This window comes from Lutra lutra, chromosome 15 (genome assembly GCF_902655055.1).
Source record: "Lutra lutra chromosome 15, mLutLut1.2, whole genome shotgun sequence".
Lineage (NCBI taxonomy): Eukaryota > Metazoa > Chordata > Mammalia > Carnivora > Mustelidae > Lutra > Lutra lutra.
The window spans coordinates 1,617,226-1,639,777 of NC_062292.1; the positions used below are offsets into that span (position 1 = coordinate 1,617,226).

The following is a 22,552-nucleotide window of genomic DNA, read 5'->3' on the forward strand; positions in this document are numbered from 1 at the left end:
TTTGGGCAATATTTATCAGGCACATGTTATGTCTGTGTATAAAGCTCAAGAATGGGCAACATTCATTACAATCTACCAAAAACACCTTGGTCAACTAGATCAAAGGTCATCATCTATAAACAGGGAGGAAATTTTTTAAAAAGGCAAGAGTAGACAATGAGTTTTAAATTGTTATCCACTGATTCACTGGACCAACAGAGATACAGTGCTTGTAACGTGTAAGGAGATGTGCTGGGGGCCCAAAGACATGCAAATGGATTGAGGCAGGAAGAGGGCAACCATTTTCCAGGTCCCCTCCATTCTCCTATGACTGAATCCTCCTATTTTTAACTCACACTGGACTGTTGGCTTTTTCTTGCCCTTCCTCTTGCCCTTAAGCAAGCTAGTTAACATCTCCTCCAAGCCTCAACTCTCTCATCTGCAAAGTGGAGCTAATCATAATAGTACCTTTTTTATTAGGTTGTCACGGGACTCAAATAACCCATACAGATCACTTGAACACCATGCCTGATGTAATAATAGTAAGTCATCACTGAGTGCTGCCCATGACTGCTATTCCTCTGCTTCTGTCAATCTTGCACATTTCTTCCCCTTCATACCTACTGCTACCATCCTAATTCAGGCTATTTTACTAATCAAAGTTTTTTTTTTTTTTTTAAGATTTTATTTATTTGACAGACAGAGATCACAAGTAGACAGAGAGGCAGGCAGAGAGAGAGAGAGGGAAGCAGGCTCCCTGCTGAGCAGAGAGCCCGATGTGGGACTCGATCCCAGGACCCTGAGATCATGACCTGAGCCGAAGGCAGCGGCTTAACCCACTGAGCCACCCAGGCGCCCCACTAATCAAAGTTTTTTTTTAAAAATTTAACCACCAAGCCAGTCACAGAACAATGGGCTCTTCCCAGTACTTGACATACAACTTTCTGCCTTCGAACCCTGGCTTATACATATTCCTGTGACCAGCATTCCTACTCTTGATCTAACCGGTTAAAAAAAACAATTCATTGTTTATAACATCAATGTCCACAACAGCCAAACCAGGGAAAGAGCCTAGATGTCCATCAGCAGATGAATGGATAAAGAAGATGTGGTGTATATACACGATGGAATACTATGCAGCCATCAGAAGAAACGAAATCTTGCCATTTGCAATGATGTGGATGGAACTAGAGGGTATTATGCTGAGCAAAATAAGTCAATCAGAGAAAGACAATTATCATATGATCTCCCTGATATGAGGAATTTGAGAGGCAGGATGGGGGGGCCATGGGGGTAGGGAAGGGAAAAATGAAACAAGATGGGATCAGGAGGGAGACAAACATAAGAGACTCTTAATCTCACGAAACAAACTGAGGGTGGGTCGGGGGGAGGGATGGGGTGTCTGGGTGATGTACACTGGGGAGGGTCTGTGCTATGGTGAGTGCTGTGAAGTGTGTAAACCTGATGATTCACAGACTTGTACCCCTGGGGCTAATAATACATTATATGTTAATAAAAATAATTTTTTAAAAATCCAATTCCTCTTTTAGGATCCATCTCAAATACCTTCACAGGGCTTTCCCTGCTCTGCCACTCACTATTTTTTCCCCATAAGCCAGGTTTATCCTATACACCAATACTATCTATGTACCAACATTCTCAGTTCCCAGTTAAATGCATCTTACAAAGAAAGATGAAGACATATAAAAAGTCCGTATTTTTTGCTCCAGAAAATAATCATCACCTAAGACTCTCGCTTTGTCATCTGAGTGAAGAGCCAATCGCTGAATCTACTCCTCAAAATCCTAACAACGTCCTCACACTGAACTGGAAAAGTACTGATACTATACAAACACAAGAGAGAAACAAGAAATTAGTCTTCTGCACTAAGACATACAATGTTTTAAGAATGAAGAAAACAGGGGCGCCTGAGTGGCTCAGTCGTTAAGCGTCTGCCTTTGGCTCAGGTCATGATCCCAGGGTCCTGGGATGGAGTCCTGCATGGGCTCCCTGATCTGCACAGAGCCTGCTTCTCCCTCTCCCTCTGCCTGCTGCTTGTGCTCTCTCTGACTCTTGGTCAAATAAGTAAGTAAAATCTTAAAAAAAAAAAAGGAATGAAGAAAGGATTTTCTCACTTTTCTTTCCTGCTGCCCAGTTGGCGAGCTGTATATTGATCCCCATAGTCAATCAGCACCAGCTGTCGAGAAAACACATTCACTTTGTTGCCTATAAATAAATCCTCCAAGTGAAGATCGTCGTATTTGGTCCGCTTTAAAAAGGTGCGGTGATTCTTCACATCATGCTGGAACAAAAACAACACAGTAAGACACATAAGTATCAACAGACAGTGTTACTCTTACTGTAAATTAGAAATGATTCTTAATTCTGCTTTATTAAACATAGCTTACATGGTTTCATTTTTGTTACAAATCATAATTTCTTTTATAACTTCTGTATTTCCTAGTCCAATCTAGTAATAACACAAAAACTTATTACAAATTTAATACTTTAAAAAACCATGAATATATTGCCAAATGTTTCAGCAAATTAGTGCTTATGAAATCCAAGAAAAATTCCAAATTTTTGCTTTCTTCCCTACACAGAATGCCAATACCAAAGAGATCTACCTGTAAAATGGTTGCCAATTAAGAGACAAAAAGAAACAAGTGGGACTCTCTTAACCTGATTTTCAATTTGACTTGTTGTAGAGGTGACAGCTTTCAATAATGGCAACATATTTAGGACCATGATAATCTTTATCTATGACATTCACTTATTGACTATTGCTTAATCTAAAACATGAATAATCCTACTTCAGTTTTCCAATCAAAAATATTAATTACTACTTGACATTAAAGATAAAGGCCCGAAGTTATCTTCTTGTATTGGAATTACAAAAAAATTCCCATTAAAAAAAGAAGAAACATATATACATATTCTCAAGGGCAAGTACACAGAAGGCAGTCCTACTCTTCTTCCTCATCCCACTTCACTCCCTTTTCTAACTTTAAAGGGAAAAAAAGGCTTATTTACCATTTCAACAGACCCGTCCCCTGGGTAAAATAAAAGTTCATAACGTCGAAAAAGTGAAGCATTTGGATCATACCACTCTGCAATGAAAACGAATCTTTCATCATGATTCTGCAAAGAAAGAAGAATTTTACCATTAACATAAAATATAAGCTCTCTTGTATAAATCATGTAAGTTGAAAGCAAGGCCTACCAAATATTTGTAACTAAAATAAATCTGTTATTACTTATTTACTATGCTGCTTTCAACGATATATTACTTATCAGCAGACCCCCGGAAATATTTCCTTCTACTTTCCGTTAAATATCCTTAGTTTTCTCAATGATGACATACGAACTGCCTAATACTTCACAACCATCCAATCACCCTGAGTAAATTAACAGTTTTTTAGAACATGAGCTCCTGGTCTGTCTCCTGTAATAATTCAGGCTTCTGAAAGCAAATTTACGTATAAACTGACAATAAACTCGCCAGGAGAACAAATCTGAGACGCTACTCTCCGTGTGTTGGTCGAGGCCCTCCGGGAAGCAGACACCAGGACAGGATTAAATCTGCCAGAATTCTACTCCTGTCCGGGAGATTCCTATGAGAGGAAGTGGGGAGGGATAGGGACAGTAAGACAAACCACAGGGAAGAGAGAGGGAGAGAAAGGCTTCGCCCCAGACTGCTGGGTAACCTACGGAAGGATGAGCAGGACCAGCAGGTAGAACTAGAGCCAACGAGCCCTCGAGAGGTCCATGACTTCCAGGGACCAGCCTGCTCAAGCCTCCCCGCTCCCCTCGGGGCCGCTAGGAGCAGCCTTGGGAAGCAGGTCTCACGGGCGAAAGCCACGGAGGACTTAGAGCACAGGAAGTGGGGGCCCCGGCTACGAAAGCCCCCTCTAGCTGGAGGTCTATGCCTCCTGCACAAGATAAAATGAAAAAAATTAGTCAAAGACAGATCTTCTTTCCTTGATTATCCAGCAGGACTTCCAATCGTACATGTTGTTAAAAATACCTTGGCCCCAAGGTCCTTCATTGCAATAAGCAAAGGAGGACATAAAGGGCATATAAGGAAGAAAGGAATTAGGAGTTTTGGTCCTAATTCTAAATCAAACACCTGATTCTTTAGTTCAGATCTACGGGGAGGATCCTTTTATGTCAATAATTCACTTATAAATTCTCATGGTAGAAGCTGTCTATACTTGATGGTTATACTCATAAACTGTACTGTAGATAGTTTTAAGACACTATTTTTCCCGTAATCATCCAAAAATACACATTTCAATAATGCTTATTAGTTAAGGGGAAATAAAGGTGAGACATAAGAGACATTCGTGAAGGCCTTTCTTCAGACCCTTTTTTTTTTTTTTTCACATTCTTACAAATACAGCTTTTTAAGGTTTAGGCTTCACTGTGCATTCTAGCATTATGGTCCGCTCTTAATATAAAACTGAAATATTCGTCGCTTACTAAATTTTTCACTATCCATATGAAAATACTCATTTCCTCAAAGACATCACGGAAACACCGCCCTCACTGACCTCAGTAAACACAACCGTGAAACGGAAGGAACGACACGTCCAACGGAAGGTCCGGGGTACGACCCGGAGGTGAAGGGAAACCAGCGAAGCTCGGCACTTCCGCTTCTCCGCGCAGCGCAGGAGCCACGGCTTAACTGGGCGCAGGCAGCGGGACGCTGCACCGTGCGCTCTACGGAGAGGACAACGGAGGAGCTACGGTTTCTGACTGACAAAGTAGCTGCTGGCGAACGAGGCGAGAACAACCAGCAAACTGAGACGTGAGGAATCGTCCGTCTGAGGCCGCCGAGAGCCTCTCCGGCCGCAGGAGGCGGGAAGGCAGGAGCCTCCGGGGCAGCCCCAGGCCCTCCGCCCCACGCGGGCCGAGCGCATGCGCGGCGTCTCACCGACCCGCACAAGAGACAGAAGCGGCAGCAGCTGCCAGAGGCCGCCGCCAAGTCGCAGAGAAGCGAGCGGAGCTTGCGACGACTTCGCAGGGACGTGAAGACGAAAACTGGACTGGGGGCCGCCGAAGCAGCCCAGGTTTGAGGGACAAAGACCCTGAGGAGGAGTGGGTTCTGATCTGCGCTTGTCCCACGGCCTTCAGCGGCCTCACGGCGCCGGAGGAGAGAAACGATCGTCCAGACCCACTGAGGACGACGCTCTGGTAAACGCTGCGAACATCCGCGGTCCTTCCTGGAGAACCACACGGCGGCGGCGCGGCCAAATCCAAGGGCCAACTGACCCTCACAAAGTTCTCAAGTTTTGTGTTAGTCCTTGACCGTACCGCGGGGACATCGCCCCATCCTGGCTCCCTGCCTCTCCACAGCGTCCTCAACCACAGGAACAGATGACCAGATCCAAGAAAGAGAACCAAGAGAAGAAACAGACAATAAAGATAGATTCACCAGTAGCCTCCTTATTACCCGACGAAGGCTTCAAAATAATAAGGATGGCATAAAAAAAATGAAGATGAAGAATTTCAGCAGAGAGTGGGCACCTATTTTTTTAACTGGAAATTCAAGAATGAAAAATAACTCTAACTTACCATTCTCTAACTAGCAAAAAAATTTCCTCCAAAAGATAAAGGTGAAATACATTTCTAGATAAGCAAAAAGAGAAAATATATTCCCACGGTACCTGCATTCAAAGAAATTCTAAAGGCAGTTCCATAGAAAAAAGGAAAATGATACCAGATAACTCAAGGAGTTAAAGACAGGGCTGAAAAATAACGGTTATCTGGGTAAATCTAAGTAAATAATAGGCATGCAAAATAACAATGTCTTATTAATGAATAATAAACAACAATATTTTGTGGGATATAAAATATGTTGAATTTGGATGCATGTCAAAAAGAATATAAAGGGTGTAAAAGGTAGACAGTGTTCTTCAAATTATGTGAAGCAAAGAAAATACCTCCTACATCAGTTGCTCAATCTGTTCTCAAATTCCAATGAATATTAGTGAACAAGAATCTCTCCTAAAATAGTAGATAAACAAATCAGGGATATTCTGCTTGGCTTCTCACCATCTATTCTGCTAGAATGAACTGCCTGTCCTACTCCTCAGACAATGGGAAAGCAGTATCAGAATATTTAATAAATCAGTGACATTCAAACTCTAAAAATTATTGTTGTTATTGTGATTAATGGTCATCATTAATTTCTTAGAGTACCGACTAAGTAGCAGGCTCTTGACGTGATCTCATTTTATGCTCACAAAAATGTAGGTAGTATCCCTATTTCATGGACAAAGACAGTAAAGCTCAAAAAATTTGAACACTGGTCCAAGGTTACACACCAAAGAAATAAGTCAGAACTCAAATCTCAGTCCTTCAGACTGCAAAGGACTGAAGTCCAAATGACGCAGAAGTCACTATTACAGAAAGTATCCATTCAATGGGTCAAATCCAATATAACGGAGTTATTTAACCACTCTCCCATGTAAAACTAAGTAATTCTAAACAGGGTCAAGTTCTGTGGCCTGTAACAACCATCTAGGAGAAGAGACATGGATTACTATGAAATGCAATGAAAGAATCTTACTCCCTGTGACATCAAACATTTAACAAATACCACTTTTCAATGACATCCCAGTTCCAAAATCCTAAAAAAATCAAGCCAATGAAGTGTGTCCTTCTAAGATACCATCAGTGTGTAAAATACCACAAAATGTTACAAAGCAGATGTCATCTGGGAAATCACAGAAGTCACATTCTGTGCAACCCGTAAGTTGCTGCTTTAAAATCATTTTTCACTGTGAGCATCAGTTATTCTACAGTAGTCATGAACTGTAAAGAAAAACAGGAAAAGCAGTTCTTGTCTAAGGTAAAGGGGGAAAATGTCAATAGATACAAAAGGTTACACTTCGATGGGAAAGGAATAAAGAGTTGTGTTATCTTTACAAACTCCCTCAAAACGACCACCTAGGGACGCCTGGGTGGCTCAGTTGGTTGAGCGGCTGCCTTCGGCTCAGGTCATGATCCCGGCATCCTGGGATCGAGTCCCACATCGGGCTCCTTGTTCTGTGGGGAGCCTGCTTCTCCCTCTGCCTGCCACTCTGCCTGTGCTCGCTCGCTCTCTCTCTAAAAAAAAAAAAAAAAAAAAAAAAAAAAAAAACAAAAAACAACAACCACCTAACGAGATGCTGAAAGGAGAACTGGCCAGACCACGCCACTTCACTGTCTCTGGTAAGTAAGCAAGCGGCACACACAAGAACACACAGAAACTCATCCACAAGATTCCAACGTCTAAGCTCCTCGACTGAATCTTTCAGATTCTAACCTAGAGCTTCATTCACAAACAGCATCTGCATACAAAGAAGAAAAATCCTTCATATTCTCTTGAAAAGTTCATGCATTCCTTCATGTATAACTGTGATTCCTCTCAACAAGATTGTTTAAAACTACGTAAAAATAAGTTTCCTCTCTGAGAAAAGGCCCACTGTGCCAAGTACAAACTGTATTTAAATGTGATTTAAACTTAACTTTCTGATTTATCTTTGCAGTAGAAACCCTGGTTCCCTCCTAAAGTCAAATAATGCCTAGCGGGTAGCGATGGCACTTCTGGACTTGGCACCAACTGTGCTGCCTGGGAACGTCCCATCTGGTCTAGCCATGGCCTTGCTGCCTGATACACACACGGCCGCACCACAGCCCTCCTGGACCAAAGTCACCTTTGAAATTAAAAATTATTTTTCAGCTAAATTGGGCAAAGGCTAGCAAAGAATGGGATTCATCAGATTAATGTGATTCAATGAAATGATAATGATGTCAAACCCGGAAATCACTGTGTTTGAGCCTTCATTTTACCGAGTAGGAAACTGCGGCCTGGTGAGCATCTGTGACTGCCACAAAGTCAGGAAACTACCCAGGCTGTGACTCTGCTATCTCCATAATACCACACTTCCAGGGCTGGCTTGAGAGGGAGAACCTAACACTGAAGCAAGACAAAGGGACACGTCCGTGTTCTGGCTGCAGATCTGACGAGAGTGTCACGGCTATGGTCATAGGAACAGTGAAGGTCTCAGCTTCCATCAGATACAGGCTTATGTGGAACAAAGACCACACTGGAGCACAAAGAGACTTTTTCTTAAAGTAGCCAAATCATTTTCCTTCCTCGGAACAGTTTAAATGTAATTTATACACAGTGAGATAGAGGGTCCCTCACACTCAAGCACGATTTGTTCCAATTTCGTAACTAAGCACTAATGCGCCTCTACTTTTTTTTTAATATTGTAAGCAGCTACTGACACGATGTGGTTCAGGGCACACTACTCCCGAAGTCTGGCACCTACGTATACGGAATATTTTAAGCTGAAGGAGTTTGCGAAAACAGCAGAAGCAGGAAGGTCACTTTGACCCTCTCCCAAGCCTCTTCTCTGAAACAGGTTATAAAACCCTCGTAGGAGAGGTACCTTCCCAGAAGAAAGGAGCATCCTTATCTCTCGGGACAAAGGAAAACGGAGGGAAAAAAATCCCAACAAACAGGTCTCGCTGAGTTTCCTCCAGTTTCCCACATTTGCCTCCTACTCCTTAACCCGCCACCCTCCTCTGTGACTGTCCCCGCTCCATTACACCTCGCTAGAAATACCAGGTCTGTTTCTTAAGGTCCTCATTTCTTTATGAGAGTCCCAATGTCACATGAAACTAAACAAATCGATATGCTTTGCTCCTAGTAGTCTTTGTCAGTTTCAGACAGAGTCAGGGACCCTCAGAGGGTCCTCCCCTATACACGCTACAGCCTCCCCAACACACACTATAGCCAAAAAGCAAAGAAGAAAGCCAATAAAAGGGAATCAGGGCACCAGCGTGGCTCAGTGGGTTAAGCCTCTGCCTTCGGCTCAGGTCATGGTCTCAGGGTCCTGGGATCGAGCCCCACATCGAGCTCTCTGCTCAGCGGGGAGCCTGCTTCCCCCTCTCTCCGTCTGCCTGCCTCTCTGCCTACTTGTGATCTCTGTCAAATAAATAAATAAAATCTTAAAAAAAAAAAAAAGGGAATAGAAGCTTTCATATGCTGCATGGGGCAGGGAGGGGTGGAAGGAGTGAACTGCCACACAGAGGTTAAGCAGCAGGAAGCACAGGGGGCTGCGAGACGGCAAACAGTAAGAAACGGTGCGTGGATGACTGTGTGAACAGCAGCTGCACGTGACGCCAGTGGGAAACTGTACTCAGAGTATCAAGCCGAACAAAAAGTGGGTCTGTTCCGACTGTAGAAGATCAGCACTGAAAAACATAATGAGCATTGTCATTGCCAAGGAACTTGGGTGGTGATGATCCAAATCTTTAATTCTCAATTTAAAATCCTACTGCAGGTAGGGAACAATTTCCCAGAAGGACACTCAAGAATATGTCAGAAGTAGCTGCCCGTGGGGAGTGTGTGGAGGGTCAGAGGTGGGGACGCAGGTGGGGAGGCCGGGGTGGGGGTGGGGAGGCCACTTCTCAATGTACACGTTTCTGAACTGTTTGATGCTTGTATTTTTTATTGTTCAATGCCAAGAGGGGTTAAGTTGTTTTCTAATTTGTAGTTTTCTTTATAGTTTAATTTTAAATTATACTGAAAAACTGAAGCTGTTTTTTTTTTTCCTCTTTAACTGTGGAAAAGTTTAACTGAACACCCAACAAAGCCATTATTGTCAGTAGGCCCTTCATATCACACATCACCTAGAACCTCTGGAGTTCTTTTCTATTAACCAAACTAGAAAATCAGAATAGGAAGACAAAGAAACAAACTAAAAGCCAAACAAGCAAGCACAGGGTATAACGTGAATGTGAAGGAAATATCCCAAGTTTTGGTATAGGCCTCACTCTTCGCCCACTGAAAAGCCTAAGGCAAGGCCAGCCGACTCTGCACATCATCTGATTCCCGCCCGTCAGTTCATCTCCTTGACACTGAGCACCTGCCATGTCCTACGTCCTATGCCAGGTCCTCAGACACATCAAGATACGACACCGGCAATTAGAAACAAACATCAGCCTTGTCTGCTTGACCCTTAAAGTCTCACAGCTGATGGAGCGACTTCCAGGAACTTAGAACTCGTGGCTCTGAATTTATTGTTCTTCTACGTCACAGCTGACTCAGTTAAGATAAGTCCTTTAATTTTTTACTTAAAATCCATTCTACACTGTTTATCTGACTATCCATCAGAACATGCTGTACAGTGCTTAACAATTTTTATTTCTTATTTCCCTTTGATGGTATGCTTTTTCAAATGTAGAAAAATCTCAGGTTGTTTTTCCAAACTTATTTTGCTACACCTAAAAAAGGAAAATGTCATTTTAAAATGTAGCATATGAAAATTGCATCTATTCAAATGCATTCCGGTATGAGTCATTCCCCAGTGCAGTCATTTTTTAAAAATAGTCAGATTAAACCATGCACATGCTAATTACGTAGGTAAGTTTCTTCTATTCATTTTGAAAACCTTTTTCCTTCTTTTGTTTAAAAAAAAAAATAGGCGAGGGGCGCCTGGGTGGCTTAGTCCTTAAGCAGCTGCCTTCAGCTCAGTTCATGATCCCAGGGTCCTGGGATGGAGCCCCACATCGGGCTCCCTGCTCAGCGGAGAGTAGGCTTCTCCCTCTCCCACTCCCCTGCTTGTGTTCCCTCTCTTGCTGTGTCTTTCTCTGTCAAATAAATAAATAAAATATTTTTTAAAAAATAATAAAAAAATAAAAAATAAATTAAAAAATAGGCAACAATTAACAGAAATAATAATGTTCTTTTGTAAAATGGGTGAATTTAAAAACCACCTGTATATTGTTTATGAACACGGCAATGATGGAACTCAGATAACGCTGGAATAAAGGACAGAATACAGATGAGTGCGCCACATGCAGGCCCTTGTGTCACCTGAACGTGTTCCACCCCCAGTCCAGTGCTTCAAGCAGTCTGTCCCCTGCCACACCCCCCATCCTGGTTGGTTTGTCCAGCTTCTCCCTCTTTTTTTTTTTTTTTTTTTTTTTCAGCATAACAGTATTCATTATTTTTGCACCACACCCAGTGCTCCATGCAATCCGTGCCCTCTACAATATCCACCACCTGGTGCCCCCAACCTCCCACCCCCCACCCCTTCAAAATTCTCAGATCGTTTTTCAGAGTCCATAGTCTCTCATGGTTCACCTCCCCTTCCAATTTCCCTCAACTCCCTTCTCCTCTCCATCTCCCCTTGTCCTCCATGCTATTTGTTATGCTCCACAAATAAGTGAAACCATATGATAATTGACTCTCTCTGCTTGACTTATTTCACTCAGCATAATCTCTTCCAGTCCCGTCCATGTTGCTACAAAACTTGGGGATTCATCCTTTCTTTCTTTTTTTTTTTTTTTTACAGCTTTATAAACATATATTTTTATCCCCAGGGGTACAGGTCTGCGAATCGCCAGGTTTACACACTTCACAGCACTCACCATAGCACATACCCTCCCCGATATCCATAACCCCACCCCCTCTCCCAACCCCCTCCCCCCATCAACCCTCAGTTTGTTTTGTGAGATTAAGAGTCACTTATGGTTTGTCTCCCTCCCAATCCCTCCTTCCAGCCAAATGGTCCTTTCCCACATTCCCAACCCACCAGCCTCTCTTTCCCTCACTTCCTTCTTTACCCCACTTAGACTCCCTGATGTGTCACTTGGATGACGCTCAACAATTCTTCTCGTCCACGAGCCCGCCCCAGGTGACGGTACTCACCATTGTGCTTGCTCTGTACTTGTGGTGGCCCTTTACAGTTTTGCATTCCACATTTAGGTCTGCAATCCATTTTGAGTTAATTTTTGTGAAGCATGTAAATTCTCTGTGCATTCATTTTGAGGCAGAGATGGGTAGAGAGAGTGTTCCTCAATCATCTTTAGGTACTGACAGAGTCTTCCTAGAGCATCGGTCTGACTCAATGGTAAGTCAAGTGAACATTTTTTGCATTATAACAAATGCATATATATTATTGAACAGAATATAAAATTCATAAAATTTCACACAATTTGTAAGAAAAAAAATGGCTGATTTTAAGGAAATTTCACCCATACTGTTGAAATTCCAGGTGAAATGCTATTTGAAGGGCAACCAGGCCCTCGGAAAATCAAATCACACATACCTCTCTCGGGCACCGCTTAAGGGAAGGCCGAGCCACACGAGGATCATGTGAAACTAACGATGTTTTCCAGGCACATGCGCTTAAGTAAAACTGTCCCTTCGTTCAAGAGTAAGTTTATTAGGCTTAGGCCACTAAGCAGAACCGTGCCTTGGCCTCATGCACTTCAGTAGCACTGGTCAGAAAGAGCCACTGCCCTCCTGATGACCGACAGCACCAACCACACACCCTGCTTGCATCTGGCACTACCAGGCTGTGGAGGACAACGCCTGCGCCCAGCGGAGTCTGCTCCTGCTGCTGCCGGGGTCGCTACCACGCACTGGTGGCAGCTGGCATGGCCCCGAACTGTGCTGCTTGCAGGGAAGACCCGGGAAACTACATGGGGTTGTCTTCGAGATCGGTCAGGGGCTACTTCAGAATGGGTAAGGGCATGGGCTCTAGAGTCTGACAGACCTGGGCTTTGTGACCTCGGACAAGATACCTAACCTCTCTAAGCTCCAACTTCTGCACCTATAAAATGAGGAGAGTAACAAACTCTCCTCCTAGGCCAGATGCTGGGATTAAATGCCTTAGTGTGCATAAAGCACTTGGAATTTCTGTTGCCAAAGTCTTCACAGCAGTGACGGTGGCTCGCAGGGCCCTCTGTGACTTCAGAGCTGCCCCCCACACGCTCATCTCCTGCACTGATACGAGGAGCAGCCTCTCCTGATTTGTGACACCACGGCCTCAGCCGCAGCTGATCCCAGTAAATTGTAAGTTTTTTTTAAAAGACCCTTGTAGGAAAATCAGTGTGAAGGAAAAAAGAATTTGTGAAGGACAGAAAAATAAAAATGTGACTGAAATTATACATTATGAAAAGAAAAGCTACTGGAGGTATATGTTATTTCTGCAATAACTAGCAATTTTTTTTTTGTTAAGAACATGTAAATAAATTGGTGTAATGGTACAAAATCTTGCTTTTTAGAGAGCTTCAAGTTTTCACCAATAAAAAACTGAGCAATTTTCTTTTTAAAATTTATAACATCATCTGTTACCCATTAATCATGAGTACTAAAATTCAAACATCTCAAAGGAAGGACACCATTGGAAAAAATCATAAATTACACTAATCAACATGAAATTACTGTTGCCAATTGTAGATCTGAAAAAATTCAGTGGCTTAAAGCCTCTGCCTTCGGCTCAGGTCATGATCTCAGGGTCCTGGGATCGAGCCCCGCATTGGGCTCTCTGCTCAGAAAGAGAGCCTGTTTCCTCCTCCCCCTATGCCTGCCTCTCTGCCTACTTGTGATCTCTCTCTCTCTCTGTCAAATAAATATTTTTTAAAAAATTCAACCCTGTACTTTCCCTCAGCACAGAAACCAAAGAAATTTGGAAAATAAAACAGTATTTACATTCTCTAGTTAATATTTAAGGTCATATCAGATATTACACTTAGTAGCAACCAATATGTTAAGGTGTAAACTCAGCATATACTGACAAAAATATCATCACATCATCACCTTTAAGTACCAACATATAGAATGTTTAAAAAGAAAAAAGAAAAGGAAGAAAGGAAACAAAAAAGGAAAGAAGGCAGGCAGTGCCATTTTCTTTTAGGGTACCCAACTACCATTAGCGCACACGGTAGGATCCATTGTTCACATTTGATTGCTTAAACTTATGACTGGTTCAGTGTTCTCTAAACTGCTATTATTTCAATTAACCTTTACAAATCTTATTTACCTCTCAGACCAGTTAGAACCAAATACTGAATGAAGCAGGTAGGGAGGGGAGGTAAGATAAGCTAACTTCATGTCTGGCACATTTAGAACCTAATTTCAGTTGACTCTCACCCCGTATCTGTCTTGGACATTCCCCCTCCCATTTCCACCAATGGAAAATGGGTTCAGAGGGACTAAGGTTAATTATCCAGGGATTACACAGATCAAACACCCAGTCAGGGCCAGAGCTGGGACTCAAACAAAGGTCTGATGCTAAAAATCAATACTCATTTCCAGACACAAAAGCACTTCTCAAGAAAAACATTAGGAGTTCTGGGTCAACCAAAAGGGCAACATAGATAGAAGACAGTGAGAAAGGCAGTCTTTCCACAGGGCTCATCTGAGCACAAAAGCAGATAGTGCTAAGAAATCAGAGAGTATGAGCAATGGGAAATTCACTGGGCCTCCATCCTAGAAAGAACAGGAATCATTCTAGAGTGGTCGAAGGGCTCTGACAGTTACTGCAACACTGCTCATGTGTTTCTGGAGATTGCACTTAACGTGTATTACAAGAGCCAAAGTAATCTTGAGAAAGAGGAACAAAGCTAGAGGTACCACGAGCCCAGATTTCAAGCTACACTACAAAGCTGTAGTCATCAGAACAGTGTGGTATCAGCAGAAAAACAGACACATAGATCAATAGAATGGAATGAGAGCCCAGAAATAGACCCATGATTATGTGGTCAATTAATCTATGACAAATGAGGCCAGAACATACAATGGGGGAAAGACAGTTTCTTCAACAAATGGTGCTGGGAAAACTGGACGGCCACACGTGAAAGATGAAACTGGACCATGTTCTGATGCTGCACACCAACACCCCAACCAGATGCAAGACCTAAATGTGAGTCATGAAACCACAAAACTCCTAGAAGAAAATGCAGGTAGTAGTATCTTTGATATCATCCTTAGCAACGTTTTTCTAGATAAGTCTTGTCAGGCAAGGGAAACAAAAGCAAAAATGAACTATTGAGACGACACTAAAATAAAAAGCTTTTGCACAGCAAAGGAAACCATCAACAAAATGAAAAGGAACCTGCTGAGTGGGAGAAGATATTTGCAAATGATTCAATAAGAGGTTAATAACCAAAATACATGAAGAATTTATGCAACTCAACACCAACCCCCCCCAAATAATCCAATTAAAAATGGGCAGAGGACCTGAATAGACATGTTTCCATACAGATGGCCAACAGACACAGGAGAAGATGTTCAACAGCACTAACGCTCCAGGAAATGTAAATCAAAACCCTAATGAGATACCACCTTTTGCCTGTTAGAGGGGCTAGAATCAGAAAGATCAAAAATAACAAGTGTTGGTGAGGAGGTGGAGAGAAAGGACCATTTGTGCACTGTTGGTCGGAATGTGTGATAGGGTCTCTTCTCTCTGTCTTTTTATAGCATTTGCTCAATAAACAGGACTCACTAGACATTTGGTTTGTGTCAATGTCACATACTTTAAAATTTGGAAGAGTAGGAAAGGGGATGACAGTAGAAGGACTACAGTAAGCCGAGATGTGTCAACAGTTTTACACTCCCAGTGCAAGGATGGCTCAGTAGCCAGGCTGAGTTCCAGTACCCCCAGAAATGGTTTCCTCCGGTTCTGTGAATACACAGTTGCTCCCCTTTATGGGCAGTTTTTAATCTAGCACATTTATTTCCATGACTGATATGTTGTTTGGTTCTAAAAGGGAACAAGTTTTCTAAGGGTTTGCCAAAATAAGGGCCCATCCACTCAGGAAGACGGTGGCCTTCTCACCAGCTCCCCTCCCTGCGCTGACCTACAGACCTGTAACTCCCTTCTTCTTGTGAGGTACCAGCAAGGGTGGGTCGATAGCCAAGCACAAACGGTCACTCACAGGGGTGGGGGTGGGGGTAGGAATCAGGGAAGCAGTCGGGACCCGCCACCACATCCTGGGGTACCCTGGCTGGCCCCTTCCGGGAGCAGAGCAGAGAAGCACAGACATACTCTATGGTGAGTGCGTAACCAGACAGTTCAGTTTTTCCAGGAACAAACCAAAATAGGGTCACACGTCAACTCTGAATGTGGCTCACATAAACCCGTAACTACACCAGACCTGAATCAATGATACACACCATGTACCTTGTTATTTATGGTACTTCTCGTTAACCTTTGAAGGCCCTCTCTCCGTTCCTTCAAAATCTTCTCACATTTTCTTGTCAAAGACATAATTCAAATTCCACCTGCTCAATAACATTCCCCACGAGCCTCCCCGGGGAAAGATATTTTCAGCATTTTGAAAGCCCCTGCCCTTCGTTTGAGCCTAAGGAAGCATATTTACAGTTGTTCACATACACATCTTATCTTTCTACTGTAAAGTAAGTTCCTGAGGACGAAAGTGAGGGCCTCATTCATCCATATATCCCCCAAAGTGCCTATCCAGTGCCTTCTACAAGCTGGCACTCAGCCAATACACAATCAGTGTTTGCTCCAAAACTAGACTCACAAAATAAGCAATTGTTATTGAAAATGGTTTCAGTACCCAGTACAGCATCCTTGGGCCAGGCATTTACATGGCCATTTAACTGTCATTTATTGCAAGATTACAAAAGATTCCATCGTATATGGTTTTTTCTTAATATCTTACTACTTTGCTTCTACTTCTTAAAAACTTTACATGGCGCATCTATTAATTCAGGTGATTACTCACTGCTGGTCACTAACATATTTACAAGTTTTTCTTAACGGGCATCAGCCAAGGCCCATACAGTTCCGCATTTTCACAAGCACAAGTTTACCTGATCAGTGAACAAACAAAATAGAACTTTCTAAGCTATGAAGCCCAAGCCCTTCGGATGACAACCGAGGTGCCCAGCCTCGACTCCGACAAACACTCCTGGCAGGGAAGGGAAGAAAAGATCCAGCACCAGGCACTACGCCGCACTCTTCCCGTCTGATTATTCCTAAAAGTCCAACATCAGATTTTTCTATCAAAAGGCATATAAAATACGTGGACAGTGTAGGTTCCTTTCACAAGGGATGATCTCCACAGGCTCCAGACGGCGTGGACAGAGGAACAGAACAAGCGCCCGTCTCGACTCCGCACTAGTCCTGGGCAGGAGAAAAGGGGCAAGTACAAGACCATGATCCAGATCGTTGGGTGTTTTGCAATCATTCTTAAATGACAAAGACCAACACACATGAAACTATAGCAAAAATGTAATAAAAAATAATTCAGACGTGGGCTGTGTGGTACAAAACTACAGGCATTTGAAGGAGAGCAGTCCACACAAGTCTGACCACGGCCGCAAGACGGCAGACCTGGGAAGAAGGGGGAGGAGAGTGTTCCTGGAAAGCCAGGAGGATGGAGCGCGCAAGAGGGCACAGCAAGTTTGGAAGGAGGGGTGCCTGGGTGGCTCAGTGGCTTAAAGCCTCTGTCTTCGGCTCAGGTCATGATCTCAGGGTCCTGGGATTGAGCCCCGTGTCGGCATTCATTAAGTGCCAAGACCAGGACTTAAATTCAAGTCTGATAAACATACATACTATAGAATACTTTCTATACCAATAGTCTCTGTATTTCTGTATCTAATAGTCTCTAAGATCCCACTGGCAGATGGAAAGAAAACATCAACATTTCCATTTCTATTTTTTATCTGAACCCATTAAAGTTTTCGTTATTGTGAATTATTTATAATACATGTAACATATTAGTAGTATATAAATTATAATTAAGCACCCACTTATGAGGGAAGGAGGGATATTGTTTTCTGTAATGACAATGTGAGATCGAAACAACTTGGAGGTTAAGTATTCTGCCTCCTCTCCACATTTGTCTCCTGTAAGAATTCACTGCTAAATAGTTTTATCTTTTTTCTTCAAAAATAGTCCAAAAGAATTAAAAGCAGGATTTTTTTTTTTAAGATTTTATTTATTTGTCAGAGAGAGAGGGAGAGAGAGCAAGCACAGGCAGACAGAATGGCAGGCAGAGGGAGAAGCAGGCTCCTGCTGAGCAAGGAGCCCGATGCAGGACTCGATCCCAGGATGCTGGAATCATGACCTGAGCCGAAGGCAGCTGCTTAACCAACTGAGCCACCCAGGTGTCCCTAAAAGCAGGATCTTAAGATATTTATATACCCATGTTCAAAGCAGCGTTATTCACAATAGCTAAAATGTAGAAGTGACCCAAGTGTGGTTAACGAACGAAACAGTAAAAAAATGCAGTCTAGACATACAACAGAGTATCGCTCAGACTCAAAAAGGAAGGAAATTCTGACATACGCCGCAACATGGATGAGCCTCGAGGACATCATGCAAAGTAAAATAATCCAGTCACAAAAGGAGAAACACTGAATGATTCCCTTTAGATGAGGCACCCAGCACCACAGAAACAGAAAGGAGAAGGGGGTTGCCAGGGGCTGAGGGAGAGTGACACGTGAGCGACTGTCTGCTGGTTACAGGGTTTCAGTGTTACAAGATGGATGGTGGTTGAACAACATAATGACTGTATTCCACACCACTGACCTACACACTCAAAAATGACAAAGACGGCAAATTCAAAGTTATGTGTATTTCACCACAATTTCGAAACACGGGGGAAAGCAGACTGATGATCAGATGCTGCCCTCACACGCTCACTTATTCATTCCAAAATTACGTATCTGCGGCTTATTTTCTGCCAGGCCCCTTCTGCACATTCTAAGCAACAACCCTTGGCTTTAAGGAAACAGTACCGTAAACCCCAAATATCTAAACCCATCGTCACAAGTCAACGGGACAAGCACAGTGACAGTGACGGTCAGCAGCTAGCACTTCCTGCTGGGCCCTTGCCATGTGCTAAGTGCCTGATTCTAGGCCCTTGTGTGTTCTCCCAGCGGCGGCAGGAGGGGCCGGCACGGTTCTCTCCACTCCACAGATGATGAAACTGAGGCTCGGTAAGTTAGGAAACACACCCGAGGCCACACAGCTTATACACAGGTGATTCCAGACCCCATGCTCTTAACCCTCTCCTCAGAGGGGCTGAAGGGCCTTTGAGGGAAACGGGACCAAGGAGCCTCTGTAGGATGCTGTTTGCTCGGTCTCCAGAGTCTGCAACTACACTTTCAGTTGAACAGCCCCAATGCAACAAATCAGATTGGAGCGCCTGGGTGGCTCAGTCAGTGAAGCCTCTGCCTTCGGCTCAGGTCATGATTCCAGAGTCCCGGGATCGAGCCCACGGCGGGCTCCCTGCTCAGCGGGGAGTCTGCTTCTCCTTCTCTTGTTTGTGCTCTTTCTCTCTCTCAGATAAATAATCTTTAAAATACTTACATATATACATACAAATCAGATCTTAAAAAGCAAAACAGTAAAAATCAGGCCACACGTATCAGACGTAATTCCAACAGTGCACTGAAAATCTATACTACACTCTAGACTGCTACTTTCCAGGAAAAATTACTTCGCATTACACAACAAAATGTTTTTATTTATACAAAAGTGCTCCCTCTCTTAAATCACATGGAAACAGACTTATATAATACCTCATGGATAAAAGCGTCAAAGTAGAAATCAAACTTCCACAATCTACATATTTAAAAGTCAGTAACTGATCTCCATTTATTTTAAGCAAATTATATGCTTCTGCGTGACTTCCAACATTGTGGACAAACTCCATCCGTGATGCCGTTCGGCGTTCAGGAGACCTTCTCAGCTTCACACAAGCCCGTGCCCGCCCTCACCCGCATCCCAGGAGACACTCAAGCCCCTGCTTCTGGGAGGGCTGGTGAGAGATGAGTTTCCAAGGAGCAAACTTCACTTTGCCTTGACCATTCTGAGAACACAGCAGATCGCTAGAGATCTGTTACCCGACACTGCAGGCAAATAAGCACAGCGATTCCTACTGCTCTCCGCAGAGGCCACAGGGGTAAGTACAACAGAAATGAAAAGACAACAAACAAGAGGTTTCTACTTCCCCCTACCACAGGACTAGGCTTTAAGCACTCCCTTGTTTAGTACAACCCTCCATGGGCTTCTTTCAAGGAGCAAGCATTCTCCTACACTGGCCTGCGACCAGAACCAGTGCTGTCTGTCCGGATTGTGCTCCAAGGGCTGCTGCTTGCTCCTCATAAACCCACCGTGAAGGGCAAACAGAAGGTGAGCTCAGGTGAAAAGGGTCCTCATGTGGAGAATCTAATTCATTAACTCCAGCTTAGTAGCTCTCATTCATAAAGTCAAAAGACAAATTATACTAGGAAGAAAAGATGGCCAAATTATTAAATTTAGTTAATTATCTAATTTCCCTTAAATTCTTTTAAGAACTAAGTGAAACAGGTGCAATTATTTTTGCCCTTAAAAAAATTCAGTTTAAGGCCAAATGTCTTTTCCTTGGTGAAAAATATGATGTTTGACATGAAAATTCAACATGTTTCTAAGATTTTATTTTCTTTAAAAAAAAAAGTCATTTTGAGGCAGCATCTCAGAAGTCAAATGCATCATTTGTCTTTACAGAAAAAAGTCAATGATGCCATAAAGGGAGCACGAACTCATGTGTTTCCCCAACCAGGATGCTTAGGAATGCACTTTCAACTTAATTCCTGCTTAATTTTGTTCAAGCATGAAAAATGCCAGGAAAGAACCATTTCTACAGTGTGACTATAAATCAGGAAACTGATCGAACAAGACGGAACCATTTTAAAAGGCTCACATCCAGTTTCAAGAAAGAAAGAAAAAGCTTAAAAAAATGAAATAAAAATAAATAAAAATTAAAATTTAAAAAAAAGAAAGAAAAAGCTTTTTTTTTTTTTTTAGATTTTTATTTAATTATTTGATATACAGAGAGAGAGCAGGAGCAAGGGTAGGAGCAGAGGGAGAAGCAGGTTCCTGGCTGAGCAGGGAGCCCACGGGGCTCAATTCCAGGACTCTGAGATCATGACCTGAGCTGAAGGCAGATGTATAACGGACTGAGCCACCCAGACTCCCCAGGAAAGAAAAGGCTTTTTTAAAACTTTCTCAGCTTGGTCTGTAGATACTTGGAAATCTCCCGTCCCGGACTTCTAGAGATCACTGCTGCAAATTTAGGGTCAAACAGCGTCATGGAAAAACACAATGCTGCAAGCTGTCTACCTGGAGAAAACCTTCTCTCTGGAAAGCCAGAATGAACCTCTTTTAGCTCTCCTGAAGAAAAATATCACTGTAAATCTTCCAAGACCGACACCTGACACTCATATTCCTGTGCCTGGAATGTGATGTTCAGTGATTTCAGAGATCAGAGGAATACTAGCTCTAAGCAAGCAGAGGCTCAAAGACGTTAAGTGACTTGGCAAGAGCTTTGTGACCTGCACGAGCTGAGCAAAGATCCTTGTTTCTTGATTGGCTGGTTTAATGTCCCCACAGTAGAATACAGGGTTGTCATCTGGCAGGCCTGCATAATACAAATTCTTTCCCTAATCTCACTTAAATTATGAGCTTCTGGAAAACAGAAAGTACATCATTTATTTCTTTTGAAATTCCAGAGTGAGTTTCTTAATTCTGGGACCTTAAAAATAATCAACTACCACCAAAATGAAGATCCAAAGGCGTAGAATAAACATGTCCAACACTAGATCTTGATAAAAGGTAAAAATCCATTCCGGGATTCAAAAAAACCCCCAACACTCAACTATATGTTTATTTGCATTTTCAGAAAGATTTTGAAAGAGGACATTTCTTCTTGCTTTTTTGGGTAAGTAAGGCTTCTCTGATTAACACCTTAATAAATACACTTGACAGAGTATTAACTAGCTCTGGGATAACAGATCCATCAAGGACCACTTTTAACAATTATCTGAACCACAACACTCCAAAAAGAGAAACAGATCTAACCAAATAAACACATAAAAATAAATAGAACAGAAAATCCAGAAATGAGCCAACAGTTCTATGGTTGATTAACCTTCGACAAGGCAGGAAGACTATCCAATGGGAAAAAGACAGTTTCTTCAGCAAATAGTGCTGGGAAAACTGGACAGCAACACACAAAAGGAAACTGGACCACTTTCTTATACCACACACAAAAATAAATTCAAAATTGATTAAAGACCTAAATGTAAGACCTGAAACCATAAAAATCCTACAAGAGAAGATAAGCAGTAAGTTCTCTGACACTGGCCATAGCAACTTCTTTCTAGACATGTCTCCTGAGGCAAGGGAAGCAAAACAAAAATGAACTATTGGGACTAGATCAAATTAAGAACTTCTGCACATTGAAGGAAAAAAAATCAACAAATCTATAAGGCAACATACAGAAAGGGAGAAGATATTTGCAAATACATATCCAGTCAAGGGTTAGAACACAAAATATATAAAGAACTTATAAAACTCAATACCCAAAAACAAATAATCAAATTAAAAATGGGCAGAAGCAGCACCTGGGTGGCTCCGTCGGTTGGGCGTCTGCCTTCGGCTCAGCTCCTGATCCCAGGGTCCCGGGATGGAGCCTCCACATCACGGCCTGCTTCGTCCTCTCCCTCTGCCTGCCACCCCCCTGCTCACTCTCTCTGTGTGTCAAACAAATAAATAAGAGCCTTAAATAAATAAATAATAAAAATGGGCAGAAGATATGAATGGCATTAGCAATTCTTGAAAATATCAGCTTACCACAAGAGGTTTGTGTCTCCATTTATGCAGATTTCAATTTTACTCAGCAATGTTTGTAGTTTCAGTGTATATCTCTCACTTCCACTAAAAATTCCTATTTTATCCTTCAGATGCTGTTGTGAAAGGAACAG

At 42.6% G+C, this 22,552-nt stretch overlaps 1 protein-coding gene across 4 annotated transcripts in view; it reads right to left on the bottom strand.

Annotated features, from left to right (window-relative positions):
- The window catches only part of NME7 (NME/NM23 family member 7), a 268,375-nt gene that overhangs the window by 225,252 nt on the left and 20,571 nt on the right, over positions 1-22,552 (bottom strand). For 2 of the 4 annotated variants that reach the window (XM_047703757.1, XM_047703758.1), the window contains exons 2-3: positions 3,013-3,120; positions 2,115-2,281 (exon numbers count right to left, since the gene is read on the bottom strand). In XM_047703757.1, coding sequence (XP_047559713.1) covers positions 2,115-2,281; positions 3,013-3,120 — 275 coding nt within the window. Of the gene's footprint in view, positions 1-2,114; positions 2,282-3,012; positions 3,121-11,692; positions 11,819-19,397; positions 19,419-22,552 lie in introns of those variants that run through there. The other 2 variants (XM_047703759.1, XM_047703760.1) reach the window with 2 other exon arrangements.